Source organism: Lissotriton vulgaris, chromosome 7 (assembly GCF_964263255.1).
Source record: "Lissotriton vulgaris chromosome 7, aLisVul1.2, whole genome shotgun sequence".
In the NCBI taxonomy this organism is placed as follows: domain Eukaryota; kingdom Metazoa; phylum Chordata; class Amphibia; order Caudata; family Salamandridae; genus Lissotriton; species Lissotriton vulgaris.
In genome coordinates this window covers 659,914,933-659,937,773 of record NC_141695.1, presented here as the reverse complement: position 1 = coordinate 659,937,773, position 22,841 = coordinate 659,914,933, and the positions used below count along the sequence as shown (strand labels likewise).

Genomic DNA, 22,841 nt, shown 5'->3' with positions numbered 1-22,841 from the left:
ACACTATGAATGGTACTCGTACAATTCCAAGCCTCTCTTTCAATTGAGCAGGTAAATCTTCAAGTTGACAGGCCTGGATAATGCACTCCATTCAATGGTTTTACAGTGGCTCCCTGCCTAGCACATTCTATCCGTGGCTCTCACTCACAGCCTCTCAGTGAGGTAGGGTACCACATGATCATAAAAGGTAGCACAGTGTTCTAAAGAAATGGAGGTTAAACGCAATACCAAGGATTGCTGAAGGAAATCTCGGTGCCCAGATATCTATTGCATTAAGCACTTCATAAATATAAATATTTGCAGCAGCAGTTGAGGTGACATCAATACATAATTGGCTGAATCGCAAATAGGAGGGTGAGCCACCTTTCGTACTCATTCTATTTGCATATCAGATAGGGTTGCAAAAGCCCTCAGTTGTGAAAAAAGCCAACTTAATAAGGCACTTGTACATTGCAGTCGTAAACCTTATGATTGTGTGAATTGCAAGTTTGCAGCCACAGAAGGGCTTTTTACATATTCCCATCATAACTTTTGCACGTTCTTACCCTTCAAGCCCAACCCCCATAAGTATACTATCGCTCTCGCTATTGCTTAAACATTCACAACATTTTCATAATTTATTTATTTACTGTTCGTGTTATGTTGAGCACTAAATGTCACCTGCGGTCACTTCAGAGCACAAGACTATCAAACAAGCATTGAAGAGGTGGGAAATTGAGTTGCATTGTGTTTTCTTGAGTCCAGTCCACCTCAGATGAAGGGATGGGATATTCAGGGTTCAGGCGTCTCTGGGTAAAGGTTGCACAGCTGCCAAGGTTTCAGATTGCTAAGTGTGAAATGTTCATAACTCTAGTGTGATTATGAGTGTCATTTCGACGACTTTGAGTGACACTTTCTCACAAGCAAAATCAAGCAACGAAGACGAGGGAAACATACAAATATCATAAATTACACCCATTTGAGTAATGAGAAACTCTAAGAAGATCTTAAAACTGCTGCAAAGCACCAGAAATGGAAGGGCACTAACTGGAGGTAGACTTTGTGACTGCAGTTCTCAGTAACAGAGGGCAGGCAGGCACTGCAGCTGCAGCTGATCAGTCATGAGCTTAAAACGCTAATTTTATAGCATAGCAAGTGCAACAAGGCGATTTTACCAGCACTGAGTCACACAGCAGGCTGGGTCACGTCAATGTCCTTGAAAGGCTGCTTGCTCCACTCACCTGGAATGGACACCTGGCACTGAAGCCCTCTCACAACTCTCACAACACACATGGAGGGCAAGAGAAGGGTTCAGGGCATAAATACTTTGCTCAGTTTGCGATAAACTGTCACTCAAACATCAACCAATGTCACACATAAGCACATCGAAAAATATGGAAAGGTCACATATGGGCCGGTGGAAAACTTGGTAGCTATGCATGGGAAGGGTTAAGGGTCTCCTCACCTCTGGATTGGGGAGCGTTTGATTGGTCCTGAGTATTACGCATTAAGCTGCTGGGGTTCCAGCACACAACAGATATTACAATACCAGCGATTTGTGTGTCTGCCTCGTGGTTTGCTGCACCAACTTCCCCACAGGCCTGAGGATATACACAACACTCTAAACACACCCTGCCCTCCTCGGGATCCCCTTCTCCCTGCCTCCACCACTCTAACCATCAGGAGCCTCCAGCTGCCACTGACTCTCTCTGCCGTACTGTCCCCCACTAACCTCTCTGCTGGCTTCTGATACCCAGTATGGCTGGTAAACGTGATGCAGTGCCCCCTGTTGGTAGTTGATGTAGTTTGCCACCAGGGATACACTTACCAGTGGCCGGGTAGTGAGACGGGGGGAATTTGCATCTTTGCAGCCAGCAGTGCAAGGACCTGAATCAACCAGACCAGGTGCAGGAGTGGCCCAACCCCTCAGGGCCCAGCCAGGTTTGGATTGGGATTAGAAATCAGCCCTGGCACATTTGCATATTGCCTTTCCACAAAACACTGCTTCGGCGATGTTTTATAAACACCTGAAAACAAGCGAGACCACTTCTGCTCAGGCCCCCTGTCCCTACTTTTATGCACACATTCATTGGTCAGCCCAGCGAGAGAAAGGGAGTGACACCTCTGCCTGTTGATAAAAGGGAGATAATGTATACCCATCTGCCTCCAGAAAGGCCACTCAGGACCCCACTGAGCCGCTGGTGACATCTGAACATTAGCCTGACGCTGGGAGCTATCTTTTTTCACAAGGAACAATACTGACCTTGTTGCATCCTTGCTCATCCTTGATCCGCTGGTATTTTGAGAAGTGCTGTGGCATACCCGGGGGTACCTCTGGCAGGCTGGCAACCACACCAGAAGTGCTGCTTGACTGTTAACTGGCACAGGAGTCTTGAGATCGAATTTAAACCTGAAGTTCTTTCTTCCTGCATAGGATATTTACTCACGGGTGCACACTTCATTAGATAGGCATTGCACGTCTATTGTTTTTGTGCAATGCACAGAATATATATGCACATACATGACTTTCTGCTTTGGAGTAATATTGATCCTGAATATTCAGGCACAATGTAATGTACTGATTGAGGTACTCAGAAATGCATTGTTATCTCTGTTTTTAAAAGTTTTGTAGTGTTTGTTCTATTTGGAGACTACACAGATTTTACTGATCAAATGGCATTTTAAGTACATTTTGTTTCACCTTAACACTATCATCTGTGTGGAAAGACAAGCGTGATAGTCACATGCATTCTAATGGTAAAGCTAAGGCGTGGTTCCCAATGCTTTGTGTAGGCTGTTTCCCAACTGCTGTGCAACTTCTACTACTCTTAGAGCTGAGATTTTCATGAAAGTCTTATAGTCTGAATTCAGCACCTGAGCGTAATAGGACGGAATGTATGAAGCTCTGTGGTTATACTGAATAAGCAGCTACCTATGTTATGCCATCCATTAATGTAATAACTGCACTTTCACAATTGCTTTATTAACCTTCCTGCTTTCTCAAATTTGCTTGAAAATGCACGATTTTTCTTCTTTTTTTTCAAAATGTTCCCCCAAACCCCCCCTTTTGGGGTTCGGGCGCGCTCGCTCACTACGGTGCTGTATGCAAATCTCTTTGCGCCTCACCACTTTCAAATGTCACTCACTGCCCCTGCCTGCAAATACAAACAAGCAGTCGCCAAAACAACAGGAGTACAAAACAACTGAACACCGGCTTTGGCAATGCCGGTTGCTTGTTTGTATTTGCAGTGCGCCATTCGCACTTTCACTTTAGGAACAGTTACCCTCCCACACAGCACTCGCATTACAAATGAAATTGCGCATGGTGTGCTGCAAATTCAAAAGGGCGACCGCCATTGCCTGTTTAACAGACAGGGACCAAAAAAACATGGAACTTCGGCATTGGCTGCCCCTAGTTTCATTTGCTATTGATGCATTTTTTTTTAATTTGGCATCCCGCTTTTCATTTCTTTTTTCTCGAGGTGCTGCGCTTGCTGAAGGTGGTAGCCTCGTTCCATAATGCCAGCATGCTGTCAGAGGTATTGGACTGCTGTGAGTTTGATTAAATTCACGGGATGTTAAGACCTCGCCGGGACTCAAATCTGCATTTCAACAGCCGGGCTTTCTGTCCCCTCCCCCCCTTCCCCTGAGTTACGCTGCCCCTGTACTTTAAACTTTCATCTCCAGGGGAGCATGAGACATTGTAGTCCTTCCACTTTCACTTTTTAAGCATATTGGGGCTTCAGGGCCTGGGGGCGTCTATGGGCCTTTCTTATTTTCTTCATGAGCCCAATTTTATCATGCTCCGCCACCCGCCCCCATCGCTGCCATGTGTCATCACTGCTTGTAAAACTGTTAACAAGCCATAGCACGCACATTCCAGAGCCCCACGCTACTGTGGTGGTCCGCAAAAGCTGCTACACATTACACTTCTCTACCATCGCTGCGCTCTCCAGCCTCTTTCAATTATTCAGCAGCAGGCAGAGAAAATGTACAGAAATGTGACAAAAATGTAACTAGTCGACCTTTGCAAAGGGCCTTCAACTGCGTGACAATGCAGTTCAATGCATTTTTATTCAGTTTATGACCGTGAGAGCTAGGAACAATTTTTTTTGTTAAAATCTGGAGATGATAGATTACGTGAAATGCAGCAAATTTATAATCATGTGAAAATCGCTGTGGCCGCATATCACATAACTCCAGTTGCCCTGGTTATGCTTGTGTGCAACAGTAAAGAGGAAAAAGAACTAACCATGTTTCAATGCCCCCGACCCCCGTCCGAGCACTGCTGTATGTGAATGATGCACAGTTAAACATCCTTCTGGGAGGCTGTTACTTTTGATAACTTGGAGAAGTTTTAAGTGCACATTTTTATTGCTATTTTGCTAGCCCAGCACCCATGTCTTTAACTGTAGGATGGTCATCGTCTCTGCACTATATATCAATCCCTGGCCAGTAAGAAAATGAAACTGTGAATGTGCGTCTTCCACCGGAAGAAGATGTAGATGTAGATTATGGGCCCTGGGTACTCTGGCAAAGACTGCTTAGCTAGTAAAATATCGGGGTTCTATGTGAAAATTCGGAGATAATGGAGTACTAGCTCCATACTGTGCGTAGTTGGAATCTCGAAGCACTGGATACATGAAGGTGATGCTCAGCAAAATACTTCTCTTTCCTATGTTCAGTTAGGTGACCGAGGTTTAACAGCTCCCACGGGAGAGAGTTTTGTCTGCTGAACGAAGAAGAATGAGTGCAGAGCAATGTGGGATCAGTGGGGGATGGATCTGCACAACCAGTTTCTATAAAGATGCCTTGAAGCCTGGTCAGTGGTTATTTCTCGTCCCAGTTAAGAATATTCAAAGGTCGGGTGTTGTGTATTGAGGACCCGGCAGACATATCTGCAACTAATGACAAAAGTAAGATCATGAAATGGAGGCGCACCTTGTTCAAAGCGTGTTGGAGCATGCTTCACTGCTAATGCTCTTAAGGTAGCAGCCAACATGGAGGGTGTTGAAGTCCTTAAATACTCTTCTCACGCAGGCCGCCTGCTACTTTTCCAGCACGGTTTTGGTTACTACTTAAGTTGTCCACATAGCTACATTGTAGAGCTATAAACTAGCATCCCGTCAAACGCCTGTTGTTTTCTAATGAGATCTCAACAATGGCCTGTTTAACAGACACCGGATGGCAGTGCTCTAAATAACAAATGCTTTCTTACCAAGGTACTAACTTGAGTCGATATATTAGAGTTCATGCTTAGAGTGGGACAGAAATTCTGCTAGAACATTGTGGGCATGATCGAAGCCCTTATCGCAAGCTGGTCTCGGGTCCGAACGACCTTTTGAAAGCATGTTCGAAACATTTTAACAAACATTTTAGTGATATTATTTAGTAGCAATTGAGTAGCTTTTAGTAATAAGATTGAGTAGCAATTACGTAGTTTTATTTTAGTTCTACTAGGTTTAGAACATTAAGCAAGTTAGATCAATAGAAGGTGAGCGCGGTTTTGGTGGGACTTAGCCCACTATGTGACGTCAGTATATAGCTATGTGTCCTGGGCATAGTTCTAGCGAGATTCCTACGTCCGAGCCTTCTAATGTTAGGTTTAGTTAATGTAGTTTTAAGTAGCCAGGTCTTGCACAAAGGATATACTTGTGGATAAGCATACCCTTGCTATGAAAGCAACAGCAACAAGGATACCAGCAAAAAAAGATATATTTGCACCGGTCACTCAGTGCATACGCCGGTTTTGACCATATCACTTGGTGCAAACGTCAGTGCACATTTGAACCTATGCAACCTGGAGTCTAACATTGCCTGACTGAAATCAAAGGAATCCTGCCCCAGATGCAAATATTATCACATAGTCAGTCACTAAACGTTTGTAATCCAGCCCTTGCTGACTGCTGCTCAGCTGGCAACCAGGGCGGGCGCAGACACCCCGCAAACAATAACAAGCTTGTCAAAGGCTTTTCTGAATCTCAGGAGCTTTGTTTATTTCATGGCTGGCTCATGGGAGACATACACAGGGCATCCGTGTTTTGAGCGAAACAAAAGTCTTCCCTTTTTGCATTCCAGCATGCCACCATTGCTACAAAAATAAATACAATTTTTTTTGGCCTACAAGTTATAGACTTTTGTTGCAATTGGTGTTGCAATATTTAGCAATGCCAATATCTCAAACTTCATTAATGCGAGACCTATTGCATTGCAAATGCTTGTTGTTTATTGCACTGGATCTTCATCGCATCACGGCACTGCTGGTCGCATCAGCAGGGAAGCGCAGTACGAAACTAACGAATCAACGCCCCCTCGCAGAGAGGAACCAATGCATCCCCTACGCATCAGTAGGGACCCGAAGTATCACTGTTCTTGCGTGTAAGGAACCAACTCATCATCTTCCCTGCAACACTTTCGTTGAATAGCGTTACGCATCCTAAGGTACATTGAACTCAAAGTGTCGCATTTGACATCTTAAGAGAACTAAGCTAATTCTACAATTTTCAAGTACAGTATTTTGGATTTTTGTCATGTGTGGTCTTGTGTTAAGTCTATGTAAAAATACCTATTTTTATACTACAACTTGTGTGGTGTCCATCTGTGGTGTCGTTACTGGGTTACTGTATGTGTTCACAAATGCTTTACACACTGCCTCCGAGATAAGCCGGCCTGCTCGTGCCAAGCTACAGAGGGGGTTAACAGGGGTAATTTTCGGAGTGTACCCCCTTACCCTGACTAGACGCAAGGGTCCCTATTTGTCAGAGGTACCTACCTCTGCCAACTAGAGACCCCAAATCTAACAGTTCCCTAAAGTGGAATTAGCCTCTTAAGGGTTTAACAATTGGAATTTTAAAGACTGCCTGGTGTTTGTTTTACAACTAGGCAACTATTGCTGCCAGATGTATACCTACTGCCGAAAAGGCCACTCGTGTTTTTAGGAGCACAAATAATATTTGACTGTCAAGGGGTGTAAGTTTAGATTATTACAACAATGAACGAATTGCTTCCATTTGCCTGCATAACATGCTCATTTGATATGTTTTAATCTCTTTTTTGGTCAATGTGCATGCATTCTACTGGAAGCTGTAATTTCTAGAACCTTATGTGGCAAAGTGCACCACTGAGCACCCTGCGATTGGTGTGCACTAACCGTCCCTGATGTGTGCAAGTAATTCTGTGCACACTTCAAAGTATCTTGTGATGATAAATTAACATCTCTAGAAGAAGATAAAACTATATCTAGTGCAGGTGGGAGCTGTGAGAACCAACATCATAGATGCTTGTCGCAATTTCATGGTGACATACGGAATTAATGGTAGTGGGGAAAAATTGTATGCAAATGTATCTGACCAGCTGATCAAAAGGTCATTGCCCAGGTACCTGGCTAAAACTACTTGGATACTAAGTATTGCCATGTTGTGTTCTTGCATACAGTGAACAGGTCATTTGCTGGTTTGTCCAAAACTAGGATGTTTGATTAAGCACCTGATTGCTGATCTACCACACATGAGTTTGTTGATGTCGCCTGCTGAGAACATCTGCAAAGTCCATGATTAACAGCCCAATGACAAATTGTCTGGTGAGCTTGTATTCATGATGAGTTTATGTGTCCCTACAGGGTAGTCGCGTTGTGAGTCTGAATGAGAATTACCTTATTATAAATGTGTTTCTGAAAGGATCGAAGCGCTAACTGCACTGCCATCATCTCCAGTAGTGAAGGAGTTGGGTGTATTGACCACTAATGTTCTGTAGACAATTGAGATGCCCTTACTGTCCAACACTCCTAGTGCCAGTTGGGCCTTTCGGAGGTTAGGAGCAAAGATGTGGTTAAGGGCCTTTTTACTGGGTTCGAGGGCATGGCGTATTTACAGAACACAGAAAAATTGTGATTTATGAAGATTGTATTATACCCCCAACTCTGCATATGATTTCATGTGCGGGCCTGGCCTGACCTCCCCCAGAGTTGAGATCCCACATCTATCCTAGGGTTAAAAATCCTGCAATTTTGAGACTGAGGGCAGCCATTCCCCTTTACATGAAGGTGTGAATTGTGTCGGTTTTTCCATCAATTGGATTTGTCCAAGTGCCGTTCAACAACAATCCACCACTTGTTTAGTGACAGCAGCAAGTCCAATGAAGGCTTAACTGCGTATATGAACATTATTACCCTATATTTCACCAATTCCTGTAGTACAAGTCTCAATGTAGGGACATCCAGGGATGAGCAGAGTCAATGATTAATTGAAAGTGCCGCCCAGTTATACAGCTTTATATATGGAACCCCTAGACCCCCATCCCAGGAGGATTCTCCACTTTGTACAAACTCTACTATAGGGCCCCCCGCCCCACATGTAGTGGGTAAGGATACCATGCAGGTTGTTGAGGAAGCAGGCAGAGGAACGGGTAATAGTAGATATGGAGAGAAATGATTTTGAATAGGGCTACCCTCCCCTTGAACGAAAGTGGAAGATTGCTCCATGCTGCTACTTGCTGTTTACATTTGAGTTTCTATGTTTAACACCCAATATTTATCTGGAGATAGCGGGATCAGCCTGTCCAGTTATCTAAAGGGGCTTGTGGACATCCGGAGAGTGGAATTGCAGGCCTGGGCCCCTCTGTGTACGGCCCAATCGGGACTGCCACGATGTGTGTTAGTTTACTCGATACATCCTCATATACGGTGAGGACCTGAACAATTCTTGGGGACAACTGATTAGGAGTGCTCTAGGTATAATAACACATATGCAGTATTCTATGTCATTTCCCCAGTCTATCCTTTTTCACTTTTAAAGACCATATCAGCGGTGTCCTGTGTACACCGAATGTTGGCATTGTAGAAAAAGTTCTCCTTGTCCACAGTTTCCTTTACCCTTTTCTTACAGGTCTAGACGAGGAGGTTCAGCAAATACTTGATCTCCTCCCAATGATGCCTGTCATATCTGGAGAGCAGTGTGATGGAATTCACATTACAACTTTACAATGCTGCCCCTAACGTTACACTCTTGGCAGAGGTTCTATTCTCATACTTCTCAGAAACGATGGTGCTGCCTGTGTCCTGCATTAGAGATCTCTTGCATGCCATGTGTACACCCAGTAAATCAGGGGAGAAGTACCCATGTATGAACAGAGGGTCTTTCAATGTAAATTAAAATTTTCCTCAACTCTTGGAGTAAGCGCTCTGGGTAACACATTTTGACTCACTCCGATTGGAGACCCTCACATCAGGCAGTACACCATATCTGTGATTCCTTAAGAGAAATCGGTGTGCATTGATTAGAAATTACATTTTAAAAAAGGTTTATTTTACGATTTTTAAAGAGTATTCAAAAATTGGCGGTGGACTCTTGGGCCAATGTCTATTCCCAAACAAACTTTTTTATGAGATCCATAATGGGGATGAGGTCCCACCTCAGGAGTCTCTAATTTGTCAATATTGTGCTACCCGATTACTGCCATTAAATATTTATAAATCACATAGCTAAATGCAATTTGGAAAAAATGTCTACAAGAAGTCTCTTACAAACTGCAGATTCTCATATAGTCACAAAGTCCCTTTATGAATCAGTAAAAATTCACAGATTCCTAAAATTACTTTAGTACGTTCTAAAAAAGAATTTTAATAAGCGTAAACAAAGAATTGAAGTGCTTGTGACCGTTAAAATGCTTGGTACATCTGGCCCGATATGCTGAAGATTTATCAGGCAGACTGGTTATCCCTTTCAAAAAACAGTCAAGCTAAGGGTCAATGCCATAGTCATGCCACGTCTCTTCCTGTTGGCCCCGTATCTAGATACCAGGGCAGGGAGTCTGTAGAGAGGTCCTGGTCAGAATTTAAGTGAACAAAGTGCAGGGCACAGTTGCGGTGAAGGTGGTGGTGAGGTAGCGTCTATCGTTTCGGAAAGAGGCTAGCTGGTATACTGCTCCTCAGCCTGGGTGTCTGTGTGAAAGAATGCTGGTGTATGGAATGTTCATGTGTGTGAGAGTCAGTTGGCGATGAACTGAGCAGCAGTGAAGCTGCTCCTGGTGGGGCTCTCAATGTAACATCCTACCTAAATAAAGATACCTGAAGAATCTACATGGACCCGTCTACTTTTTATTTACAACATATTTTGGCGACGATTTGAGAAGGAAGAACCTGCGTGTGCCACATTAATGTACTGAACTGTTAAGCTGGAAAAAACGGTATTGAAACTGAACCAATTAAAGTGGATCTTGAAGAATCTGGCACCCCGAGGCCCACCAGTGACCACTCCATCGGTCGCCCCAACCTGTAAGTGCCAGTTTATGTTGGACTTTCTCCTCCTCAACCCTCCTGCCCTGAAACTGCATTCATTGTCTCAACGCAAAAGTGCCTGTTCCTGCTTCACTTCCTGTCTTACTATCTGCTGTGACCTTTGAAGAAGTGCCTCTGTCCTGCTGTTTTGGGACAGTGTCTCTACTAATGCCACATCTTATGTTGTGCCTCCAGCTCTATCTAGTTGAGTTACTGCAGTGTGACCTGCGTGCTGCCTCTTGAAAGCTACTAGTCTTCAGAGCTCCGGTGTGGATATATTATTGACATCTGCAGTCAATGACCACTTCGCGGGAAGTGCGGCCTCTTTGGTCGTGACACCTAGAGGAACATTGCGTGAGTGACTAGCACTGCTCAGTTTCCTGCCAGCACTGCTCACACTTCAAATTTTGTGAGCGGAGCTGTGTTAAATGGAAGAGGATTGTGCACAAGTGTTTTTTTGTCTGCCTTAACGAGCAACAGGTTTATAAAACACTTGTATAATGTTTTATAACTTTCTTGCGTTTACTCCCTGCCTATTATTTCAAATTCTTCAACTACCAACCGTTTCTTACCTCCAACAGTCCCTTCGCCTTCTTTGTGGATTGCTCAAGCTCTTCCTTTAGTTCGTGCATCGTCCAGCAGCCTCCACGTTGAACCACTTATACGTACCGTGAGCCACACAGTCCGACGTCTAACTGCATGCCTCCATTATGTTGTTTGGTAACCGAGGCAGACACAGTTTCCTGGATCTCTCTTTTTGTCGTTATGGATCGGATAATTGGCAAATCTTCTCTTTCTTTCACCATCAAGTCACCTTTTTCAGGGACAGCGCTACAGATACGTTGATGCCATTTATTTATTTTTTATTATTCCTAATGCTATAGTGCACATCTTTGTTGTGGTGTTGCAGCCATGGGCTACTTAGAACTGGGCAACATGTTCAAGGGAAAACAGTTATACATTATGAATTAGTTTTTTTTTTATTTCAGAACTTGGATATCTCTTTCCATAATAATCTATGCTCCTGTCACTACTGCTGTTCACCTGCTCCGTTTAGAACTAGACTTCGGGTGAGAGATCGCTCACCGGGGTAGAGGATTTTCTTTCTACTTTACTTTAAGTTTATCTCTGCTGCTGTTTTTATTTATAATACTTTTAAGTGTTTTATCCGCAAATGTACATGTTAATGTAGCTTAATAAGTAGTATCTTGGTTAGCAATTATACACAGAGGAGATTGTGGATTTATTTACTGCTCATTTTTGTGTTTCCTGAATTCCACAAAAATGCCAGTTTTCTGTATTTCAGTATGTGAAGTTTGTGTGCTTTACACTCTATCCTCTTGCACGTCATGTTGTCTGGGGACCGTACCTTGTAAGAATATTTCCTTGTGAGAGTATAGTTTAGTTTGAGCCTAGGTGCTCTTCTCAATGTGTTTTTACTACAGTGCTTGTCCTTACTTCTTAAGTTTATAGACAGGTAATTCAGAGTTTCAAGCCTATTTTTCTAGAGTGAGTGCATTGCATTTTTCTTCCCTTATATGTCAAGGTTTGCGTTGGTAGTTTTTTCCCTCTGACGTCAAGGTTTGCATTGGGAGTGCTTTCCCTGGTACATCAAGTTTTACTTTGGCAGTGTTGCGTGTTTCCCTCGCATGTCAAGGTTTGCGTTGGGAGTGCTTTCCCTTGGACGTCAAGGTTTACTATGGTAGTGTTCCGTGTTTCCCTCTTACGTCAAGGTTTGCGTTGGGGGTGCTTTCCCTTGCACGCCAAGGTTTGCTTTGGGAGTGTTTTGTTCCGTGTGGAGCCCCTGCCACACGTCACACCCCAACTTGTTGTGGGGGTAGTGCATATCTTCTGTTTGGTCTGTTTTTTATACATTTCTCACACGTCAAGGTTTATGTTTGGAGTGTTTTTGGTTCCGTGTGGAGTCCCTTCCACACATCACACCCCAATTTGTTATTGGGGGAAGTTTTTCAATTTGTTTGGTGTTGTGATGCTATTACGTTCCGTGTGGATATCCTCCACACGTACATATTGTTTTTTTTTCTTTACTGTATGGTTTTCCTTGCACTTTTGTTGTTGGCACCCTTGCACTTTCTTTGTGTTTGGCTGGCCAGCTTGCATGATTTTGTTACTTTGGTTTGTTGGTAGTCTTTGGTGTGGGAGTGTGGGTTGTATTGTGATAAGAAGGGAGATGGTGTATTCCTGTGTCTCTTTCTATCTATTTATTATTACTGCATGAATTCTCCACCTTTAATTTTTCATGCTACTTTTCAGAACTATGTTGTTATTTATTTCTTGCATCTGTTCTGATATTGTTCTGAGAGTTTTTGTATTCCCTTAAAGGAAGGAGATGTCTTACACTGCTGCTCAGCTTAGGTGTTTGTGTGAGAGAATGTTGGTGAAGGGAATGTTCATGTGTGTGAGAGTCAGTTGGTGATGGGCTGAGCAGCAGTGAAGCTGTTCCTGGTGAGGCTCTCTTATGTAACATCCTACCTGAATAAAGATACTTGAAGAATCTACATGGACCAGCCTTCTTTTTATTTACAACACAAGCCTTGAGCTCTTTGAAACCAGCCTCCAGAACAGTAAGGCAACTTTTTGTGTGAACATTGTGTGCTGGAAGGAGGCCTAGCAAGAGTGTCCAGGTTCATGTAGACAGTTCAGGACTAGTGCCAGGCTGATCGGATATCTCTTGAGGAGGGTGGGCATGCTTGGGGTGTAGGATGTTGTTCGGAACGGATGTTGGCAACGAAGGTTGTAAGGGTTCATTTCAACTTTGATGCTCAGTGCATCCATCGTGGCTTCAAGGCTCAGCACCTCAGTTGCAAGATTTACCCGGCATCGAAAATGTCTGTTAACGCTAAACAGTCTCAAGTGCAATAGGCAGTGCCAGCTGTCACGCCTTTTTCATAAGTGGTTCAGTAGTTAAGGGATGGCACTCTTGCAAATTAATACAAGCTTACTGGCTTTTGGTTTGCTTCACCATTAAAGTTAAAGCTTAACATGGTTGTTTAAAACTTAAAATAAGATCTCCTGCATAAACGACAAAATAAAGGTAGCTACAGGAAGTGGAGCAAACCTGCAAGAAAATGTTAAGTTGAAGAGCGATAATTAGAATTTATGGTGCTTTGGAAATAATGTGAGACAAAGGAAATGTGTGGCTATTAAAGACGGACCGGAGGAATAATAAAATGTATTGATTTCATTATAAATATTTACCTCAATTTAGCTCTATTTAATATACTTTTTGCCTCTTCATAAGTCACTCCAATCATTGATTCCTTGTTGATGAATACAAGCTGATCGCCTGGCCTCAATCGCCCATCCTAATGAAAAATACAAACAAAGGAAATTCAAAAAAATATTTATTTTTTCTAGTACAACCATAAAAAAGTAAAAAACACTCATCTAGAAAACCTAAACCATTCTGTTAAAACAACTGTAATGGCACAGCACTGGAGTTTCCTTTGGATTCGGTCTAAACAATAGTTAATGATCAGTGTAATAAGCAAGGATATTCCCTTATGCGTTAAATGCTTATTTAAAGTCCATTTCAAAAGATGTTTATTTATTTTTTAGTTTTCTAGCTTGTTTATACTGTATGTAAAATATGTTGATAGCTTGAAAACTATAGACACATTGTCTTCAGAAAGAGAGGCAGAGTATGCGATGAGGTAGGTGGGGCAGGGCTGAGGGGTCTTTTTCAGGGCTGGGAGCCGGAGTAGTTTTCAGGGATGGGGGTCGTGGTAGTTTTCTAGACTGGTTAAACCCCTAGTTTTTAGGGCACGGGGGGTTGGGGTCGTTTTTTGAATGAGGGATTAGGGTTTTAAGGACTGAGGGCAGTGGAAGGGGCTGGGGTAGTTTTAGGGACAGCGCGGGGGTTGGAGAGGGTCGGTGTAGTGTATATTAAGGGTTAGGGACCACGCAGTGGTGGGAGGGGATCGGGGTAGTGTACATTAAGGGGCAGGGTTTTAGGCCTCAGGGGGTGGGGAATTGGAAGTTTTCAGGTTTTGGGGGGCAGGTAGGGGGTTTGCAGCTTAGACCGGAGGGTCGGAGTAGAGGCGACCTTAGCCACACATATCCCTTTACCATTCAGGTCTTTACTACAAAATTGTGTGGAAAGACATGCGTGGTAAAGGAATGCATGGTTAAGACATATTCCTTGTTTGGAATGCGTGGTAGAGGCACGCGTGGTTTAGCCATGTGTGCCTCTATCATGCATCCCATTTTGACTATCATCTTTCTCAAGAGGTGACAGTCCTTCATTGGCATGGCTTTTATATAGAGCGGCATTGTGGGAAAACATAGTTCTTTCGAATAACACACACGTGAGACCATTGAATGTCAATGCACCTTAGGACTAATTAAAGGCAGTTCTTTAGCAGTCATGAACGTCTCATAACATATTTTCGTCAATCCGGCAGATCTAATTAATAATTATGTGTTGCAGGATTCAGGGGCCTACTGTCAGTAGATTTTGGGCCACATCAGTGTGTCGAGTACAAGCTAACATCATCATCTTCCTTTGGCGAGGTTAACCTCCAAGCACAATGTTGTGTCACGTGCTTTTGAAGTTGCCATCTTCAAATGTTCAATACACACACAGGGGATTAAGTATCTCCTCGCCAACTCCTGACATATGAATTGTATCCCCACACAGGGTGCCACCGCTTTTATTTAAAGATCCAACACAAAGAGGGGTGCTCTAGCTTCTAGTGCCAGTGTTGGGGGTAAAGGCTGAAAACCCCATGAAATGCATTTTCACAAAGGGAGATACTTCACTCCCAGAACTTCCATCGAACAACTCCTTTATTAATTAAAACAGCATTCACACCACAAAGCTTTTCGACGAACGTCTTTCTCAAGTGGTGACAGGCATTTATTGCCTTCATTGCCATGGTTTTTTAAAGTGAGCAGCATTGTGGGAAACATAATTCTTTCCAATAGCACACAGCACCTGACCTCGGGTCACTCCCCACGCCACACGGCTCCTCCAGGGTGCCCGTGTCTCGTGTCCCTCTCGCCCCCGCTGCTGCCGAGGGTTCGCCGCCCCTGGTGACTGCTTGGCTGTACTGCTATTCTCTTTTGTATTTTCTCCCAAACTGTCCTTTTAACCTACCTTTTGTTTTTTTGTTTTCTGTAACTTGCCTTTTTGTTTTTGCCGTTTTGGTCTCTCTGCTCAAGCGCTCCTCTTTGCCACTGCGCTCTAAGCCCCTCCCACCCCCGACGCTGCTCCCTGTGGCCCTGCCCCCTTTTGCCTTTTGTCTCCCTGCCCTTGCCCATTGGCCGCGCCGCTCCCGCCTCCCAGCTGCTCCTCCCTCCCACTTCGCCTCTTACGGAGGACGCCGCGCGGAAGCGCAGCGGACACGCGCAGCAGGCGCACCGCTGGCGCGCTGAAGGCAAGCCCGTCTGCGCCCGTCCGCGCCCAGCGCCAGAAACCCTGGACCCTGCGCCCCCGCAACGCCAGACTACACTACAACCCCAGCACCCTCCACGCACTCAACACCGGACGAGACCACCCCTGCCACGGGGCCACCCCTAAGCGCACAGAAGGGCCCTTCGCCTTCCGGAACTGCAGTTCACCAGCATCCAGCCCAACAAACCACCAGCCAGAGAACCCAACCACCTCCGCTGCATCCTCCTCAACACCCGCTCCGCTCGCAAGCACGCCATCGAACTCTGGGACCTCCTAGACTCCACCACTCCCGACGTCGCCTTCCTGACGGAGACCTGGCTGATCGCCACCTCAGCACCAGACATCACCATAGCCATCCCACAGGGCTACAAGATCTCCCGCAGAGACCGCACCAACGGAGTGGGAGGGGGAATCGCCATCATCCACAAGGACACCCTCAGAGTCACGACCAACACCGATGACACCCTCACCACCGCCGAGCACATGCACTTCCAGATCCACACCGACCCCAACACCACCCTCAGAGGAACACTCATCTACAGACCACCCGGACCATGACCACAGTTCAGCGACGCAATCGCCGACCTCGTCAGCACCCACGCCCTCGCCCCCACGGACTACATCCTCCTCGGGGACTTGAACTTCCACCTCGAGAACAACAACGACACCAACTCCACCGCCCTGATCGCCAACCTCGCCAACCTCGGATTCAAACAGCTCATAACGACACCCACCCATGCAACCGGACACACGCTGGACCCCATCTTCTCCACAAGCCCCCACGTCTCCTTCAACCACACCACCGAACCCCACTGGACCGACCACAGATGCCGCCACTTCACCTTCAGGAAACCCACCACACACCACGGCACCCAACAGCTACCACGCCGCTGCTGCGGCAAGGTCACCAAGGACCAACTCACTGCCACCCTCGCCCCGAGACCACCCGCCGACCCCACCGACCCAGACACCGCCATGGCCAACCTCAAACTGTGGATCAATGACTGCGCCAACACCCTCGCCCCCCTCAAGACCTCCATAACCAACCACACCAACAAGAAAGCCGCCTGGTTTACCGAAGAACTCCGGATCTCCAAGCGCACCTGCCGGAAGCTGTAGAAGAAATGGCTCCTCAACCGTACACCAGACAGCCACACAGCCCACAAGAGCACCACCCGCAGACACCACCAACTTATCAGGACCACCAAGAGGACCGCCTTCAAAGACCGCCTAGACAACAACGCACACAACACCAAAGAGCTCTTCAGCATCGTGAAAGAACTCTCCAACCCCAGCTCCAACACCAACAACATCCCACCATCACAAGACCTGTGCGACTCCCTGGCCACCTTCTTTCACTGCAAGATCACTGACATCCACGACAGCTTCAACTCCGACACCCAGCACCCACCATCGAGTCCACCACCCCTGCGACCACCAGCCGCCTGACCGCCTGGTCCCACGTCAGCGACGAAGACACCATCAAAACCATGAACTCCATCCACTCCGGATCCCCATCTGACCCCTGCCCTCACCACGTCTTCAACAAAGCCAGCACAACCATCGTGCCCCACCTCCGGAAAACAATCAACAGCTCCTTCGAGACAGCAACCTTCCCGGAATGCTGGTAGCATGCCGAGATCAACGCCCTTCTGAAGAAGCCCAAGGGGGACCCAAAGACCTCAAGAACTTCCGGCCCATCTCCCTGCTCCCGTTCCCGGCAAAAGTGACAGAGAAGATTGTCAACAAACAGCTAACCCGCTACCTCTAAGACATCCACTTCCTGGACCCCTCCCAATCCGGTTTCTGCAGCAACCACAGCACCGAGACCGCCCTCATCGCCGCCACGGACGACATCAGGATCCTGCTGGACAAAGGAGAGACCGCCGGCCTCATCCTCCTGGACCTCTCAGCAGCCTTTCACACAGTCTGCCACCGCACCCTATCAGCACGCCTCCATGACGCCGGAATTCAAGAGAATGATTCAGAAAAGGGGGTGGTGATGAACAGAGTGTCTGAATTAAGCAGACCACTCTTACCCAGTCCAAAGATCAGGGCTTGATCCATCACCGTTTTTTAGCTCACTGCACCATCCCAGCTCAGAACCTGGCTACATGCAAATTAGTCTGTTCCTGTCCCAGTGCACGATGGGAACAGGGCAAACCAAACTACCAAGCCAATTCTTATACTGGGAAGGAAACAAGCTACCGGGGACCGGTTTCTGGCATTTCAGCCGTCGTCGGCCCGGCTTGCTTGAATCCTGATGGTGCAATGAGCAAGGGACTCACATCTGAGTAGACCCTTCCACGCTTATGGTGGACAAAATGATTCAGAAAAGGGGGTGGTGATGAACAGAGTGTCTGAATTAAGCAGACCACTCTTACCCAGTCCAAAGATCAGGGCTTGATCCATCACCGTTTTTTAGCTCACTGCACCATCCCAGCTCAGAACCTGGCTACATGCAAATTAGTCTGTTCCTGTCCCAGTGCATGATGGGAACAGGGCAAACCAAACTACCAAGCCAATTCTTATACTGGGAAGGAAAAAAGCTACCGGGGACCGGTTTCTGGCATTTCAGCCGTCGTCGGCCCGGCTTGCTTGAATCCTGATGGTGCAATGAGCAAGGGACTCACATCCGAGTATACCCTTCCACGCTTATGGTGGACAAAATGATTCAGAAAAGGGGGTGGTGATGAACAGAGTGTCTGAATTAAGCAGACCACTCTTACCCAGTCCAAAGATCAGGGCTTGATCCATCACCGTTTTTTAGCTCACTGCACCATCCCAGCTCAGAACCTGGCTACATGTAAATTAGTCTGTTCCTGTCCCAGTGCATGATGGGAACAGGGCAAACCAAACTACCAAGCCAATTCTTATACTGGGAAGGAAACAAGCTACCGGGGACCGGTTTCTGGCATTTCAGCCGTCGTTTAGTCTGCCCTGTTCCCATGATGCACTGGGCCAGGGACAGACTGATTTGCATATAGCTAGGTTCTGAGCTGGGATGGTGCAGTGAGATAAATAACGGTGATGGATCAAGCCCTGATCTTTGGACTGGGTAAGAGTGGTCTGCTTAATTCAGACACTCTGTTCATCACCACCCCCTTTTCTGAATCGTTTTTGGCCACTATAGGTGTGGCAGGGTATACTCAGACATGAGTCCCTTTCTCACTGCACCATCAGGAGTCAAGCAAGCCGGGCCGACGACGGCTGAAATGCGAGAAACCGGTCTCCGGTAGCTTGTCTCCTTTCTGGTTAAGAATTGGCTTGGTAGTTTAGTCTGCCCTGTTCCCATGATGCACTGGACCAGGGACAGACTGATTTGCATATAGCCAGGTTCTGAGCTGGGATGGTGCAGTGAGATAAATAACGGTGATGGATCAAGCCCTGATCTTTGGACTGGGTAAGAGTGGTCTGCTTAATTCAGACACTCTGTTCATCACCACCCCCTTTTCTGAATCGGAATTCAAGAGAAGGCCCTGGCCTGGACAACATCCTTCCTCTCCGGCAGAACCCAGAGTATCCGCCTCCCACCCTTCCGCTCAAAAACCACCAAGATCATCTGCGGCATCCCACAGGGATCCTCCCTCAGCCCGACGCTGTTCAATATCTGCATGGCACCGCTCGCCCACGTCGCACGACAACACAACCTCAACATCATCTCCTACGCCGACGACACCCAGCTGATAATATCCCTCACCGAAGACCCCAACACCGCCAAAGCCAAACTCCACAGAGGAATGAAGGCCGTAGCCGACTGGATGAAGAAAAGCAGACTGAAGCTGAATTCAGACAAGACGGAGGTCCTCATTCTCGGACCCACCCCATCAGCCTGGGACCATTCCTGGTGGCCCACATCGCTAGGCACAGCCCCGGAACCCACAGACCACGCACGCAACCTGGGGGTCATCCTCGACTCCACCCTCTCCATGACCAGGCATGTAAACGCCGTCTCCGCATCCTGCTTCAACACCCTCAGAATGCTCAGCAGGATCTTCAAATGGATCCCCGCAGACACGAGAAAAACCATCACCCAGGCCCTTGTCACCAGCAGACTCGACTACGGAAACGCCCTCTACTCAGGAAAAACAACCAAGCTCTTGAGTCGACTACAACGAATCCAGAACGCCTCGGCACAACTGATCCTCGACGTCCCCGGACGAAGCCACATCACACCCCACCTGAGAGGCCTGCACTGGCTCCCCGTCAACAAGAGGATCACCTTCAAACTCCTCACCCACGCACACAAAGCACTACACAACACCGGACCTACATACCTCAACAACCAACTCAGCTTCCACACCCCCACCCAAAGCCTCCCCTCAGCCAACCTCACCCTCGCCACAGTGCCTCGTATCCGAAAAGCCACCGCCGGCGGCAGATTCTTCTCCTACCTCGCCGCCAAGACCTGGACACTCTCCCTAACAGCCTATGACAGACCCAGGGCCTGCTGGCCTTCAGAAGACTTCTTAAGACCTGGCTCTTCGACCAGTAGTGTCCCACCTGGGGGGCGGGTATAATGTAAAGAAGCACAGGAGACCATGCTTTTTATGTATTATTCTACATTGGATTCATGGCTCCACCCTGTTCCAATGGCAATTTTCTTTTTTTGGCCCCGTCTGTGTCACAGGGGTCTCCAGGATCACAGTTAGGGGGCAGGGTATTCCTATCAAGCCTCCTTTTTCTTTTTTATAAATGTCTTTTTTGCAGGACTCGGCTGAAGCAGAGTGCCAAAATGGCTGGCAACACTTCCTGGTTGAAGTGTTGGCAGCCAATCAGATTTGAGCATAGGGACTGTCGGATCCTCAGAGAATCTGCATCCGTATATATACACAAATGTGGATTTCTCTTAATATTTCCAAAACTACTGAACAAATTTACACTAATTTTCAAAAAGGTCACTCTCTGGACCAACAGCTACCTTTCTGCAAAATATGCTGCAGTTCCATTCAGAGGTTTAGGCTGTAGCTTTATATAAAATCCCTATAGAAAAATTGCATAAGGAAAATGTGCGTTTTGGGACCCTTCTTTTTCTTGGCCGTCTGCTTGACAGATACCTCATAATTTTCAAGACAGCAGCTGAGTGTCAAACAAGTTTTGTAAAATGTCTGAGGATTCGTCAAACGGCGACACAGTTTTGGCAAAACAAAATATACTTTTCCTATGGAATATAGGTCCTAATTAGAATCACTATTTAATTAGAAAAGGGGGTAGGGTAGGAATACCTTGACCTTGACCCCCTAGCTCTGCTCATGGGGTACCCTGGGACCCTGCAGGGCAAAAAAGCATTTTTTTTTTCTGGCATGACTCACACTGGATCAGCGGCTCCCGCCTGAAAAAATAAACCAAGATAAACAGGCTCCTGAAACTTCTCTTGTTTAGTCCCCAGATGGACCAGGTCCTAAGCTTTAGACAAAAAACAATGGTTCTGTCGGATACAAAGCAATTTCTTTGTTAAAGCTAAGATTCTTTAAAATATTCTTTACGTATTTCACATCATCAATAATGAAAATACAGTATGCAAAAACACACAGACAGCTCGTACTTTAAATGATATTTCTTATTATGGATATCCAGCATGAATTAATCAATTGAAAGGAGGCTGTCCAAGACAACAGTGACATGGAATCGCAAACAAAGTGAAATGCTTGGGTGAATGGTAGTTCCAAGTGATGACCGTGCTATACAATGATAAGGGAGGATGGCACAATAACATACGAAAACATGAATTGACATCAGTCCATTATTTGAAATCAATAGTCTCAACAAACAAAACTATTATTTTTCTGTTGTGATTTTATATGGACGGATTGATAACACAACGTCGACGTTTTGACCCTAAAATGTGGTGCAGACTTAATTGCAAACGGATTGGGTCTTCATCAGGACAGGGGAATATAGGACAACCTGGTGACTTTGAAGGACTGGAAGGTTCTTCAGTAGTCTGTGAGGGCGGGGTGTCAGCCGACACCCTTACAATGGTTCCTTTGTCTGGGTTATCTTAAGCAATAAATGCAGATTTCTTCACCAGCTATTGGAGAATTGGGGGATGTGTGCCGCAATCGCGATCACTGGAGAGATGAACAGCTAGCGTCTGTCTTCTACTCAGTTCGGCGATTAATGTGTGAGGATTCGTCAAACGGCGTCCAAGTTTTTGGCAAAACAAAATATACTTTTCCTATGGAATATAGGTCCTAATTAGAATCACTATTTAATTAGAAAAGGGGGTAGGGTAGGAATACCGTGACCCCCTAGCTCTGGTCATGGGGTACCCCGGGACCCTGCAGGGCAAGAAAGCATTTTTTTTTCTGGCATGACTCACACTGGATCCGCGGCTCCCGCCTGAAAAAAAAAAAAACAAGAAGTGCAGGCTCTTGCACTTCTCTTGTTTAGTCCCCAGATGGACCAGGTCCTAAGGTTTAGACTAAAAACAATGGTTCTGTCGGATACAAAGCAATTTCTTTGTTAAAGCTAAGATTCTTTAAAATATTCTTTACATATTTCACATCATCAACAATGAAAATACAGTATGCAAAAACACACAGCACAGCTCCTATTTTAAATGATTTTTCTTATTATGGATATCTTCCTTGAATTAATCAATTGAAAGGAGGCTGTCCAAGACAACAGTGACATGGAGTCACAAACAAAGTGAAATGCTTGGGTGACTGGTAGTGCCAAGTGATGACCATGCTATACAATGATAAGGGAGGATGACACAATAACATACGAAAACATGAATTGACATCAGTCCATTATTTGAAATCAATAGTCTCAACAAACAAAACTATTATTTTTTCTGTTGTGACTTTATATGGACGGATTGATAACACAACGTCGACGTTTCGACCCTAAGATGTGGTGCAGACTAAATTGCAACCGGATTGGGTCTTCATCAGGACAGAGGAATATAGGACAACCTGGTGCCTTTGAAGGACTGGAAGGTTCTTCAGTAGTCTGTGAGGGCGGGGTGTCAGCCGACACCCTTACAATGGTTCCTTTGTCGGGGTTATCTTAAGCAATAAATGCAGATTTCTTCACCAGATAGTGGAGAATTGGGTGATGTGTGCCGCAATAGCGATCACTGGAGAGATGAACAGCTAGCGTCTGTCTTCTTCTCAGTTTGGCGATTAATGTGGGAGGATTCGTCAAACGGCGCACAAGTTTTTGGCA

General features: G+C 45.9%; 1 protein-coding gene across 4 annotated transcripts in view; it reads right to left on the bottom strand.

The window, feature by feature from the left end:
- STXBP4 (syntaxin binding protein 4) overlaps window positions 1–22,841 on the bottom strand; it is a 553,950-nt gene that overhangs the window by 440,393 nt on the left and 90,716 nt on the right. For all 4 annotated transcript variants that reach the window (XM_086930861.1, XM_086930863.1, XM_086930862.1 and 1 more), the window contains one exon: window positions 13,472–13,578. In XM_086930861.1, the coding sequence (XP_086786987.1) occupies window positions 13,472–13,578 (107 nt within the window). The remainder of the gene's footprint in view (window positions 1–13,471; window positions 13,579–22,841) is intronic.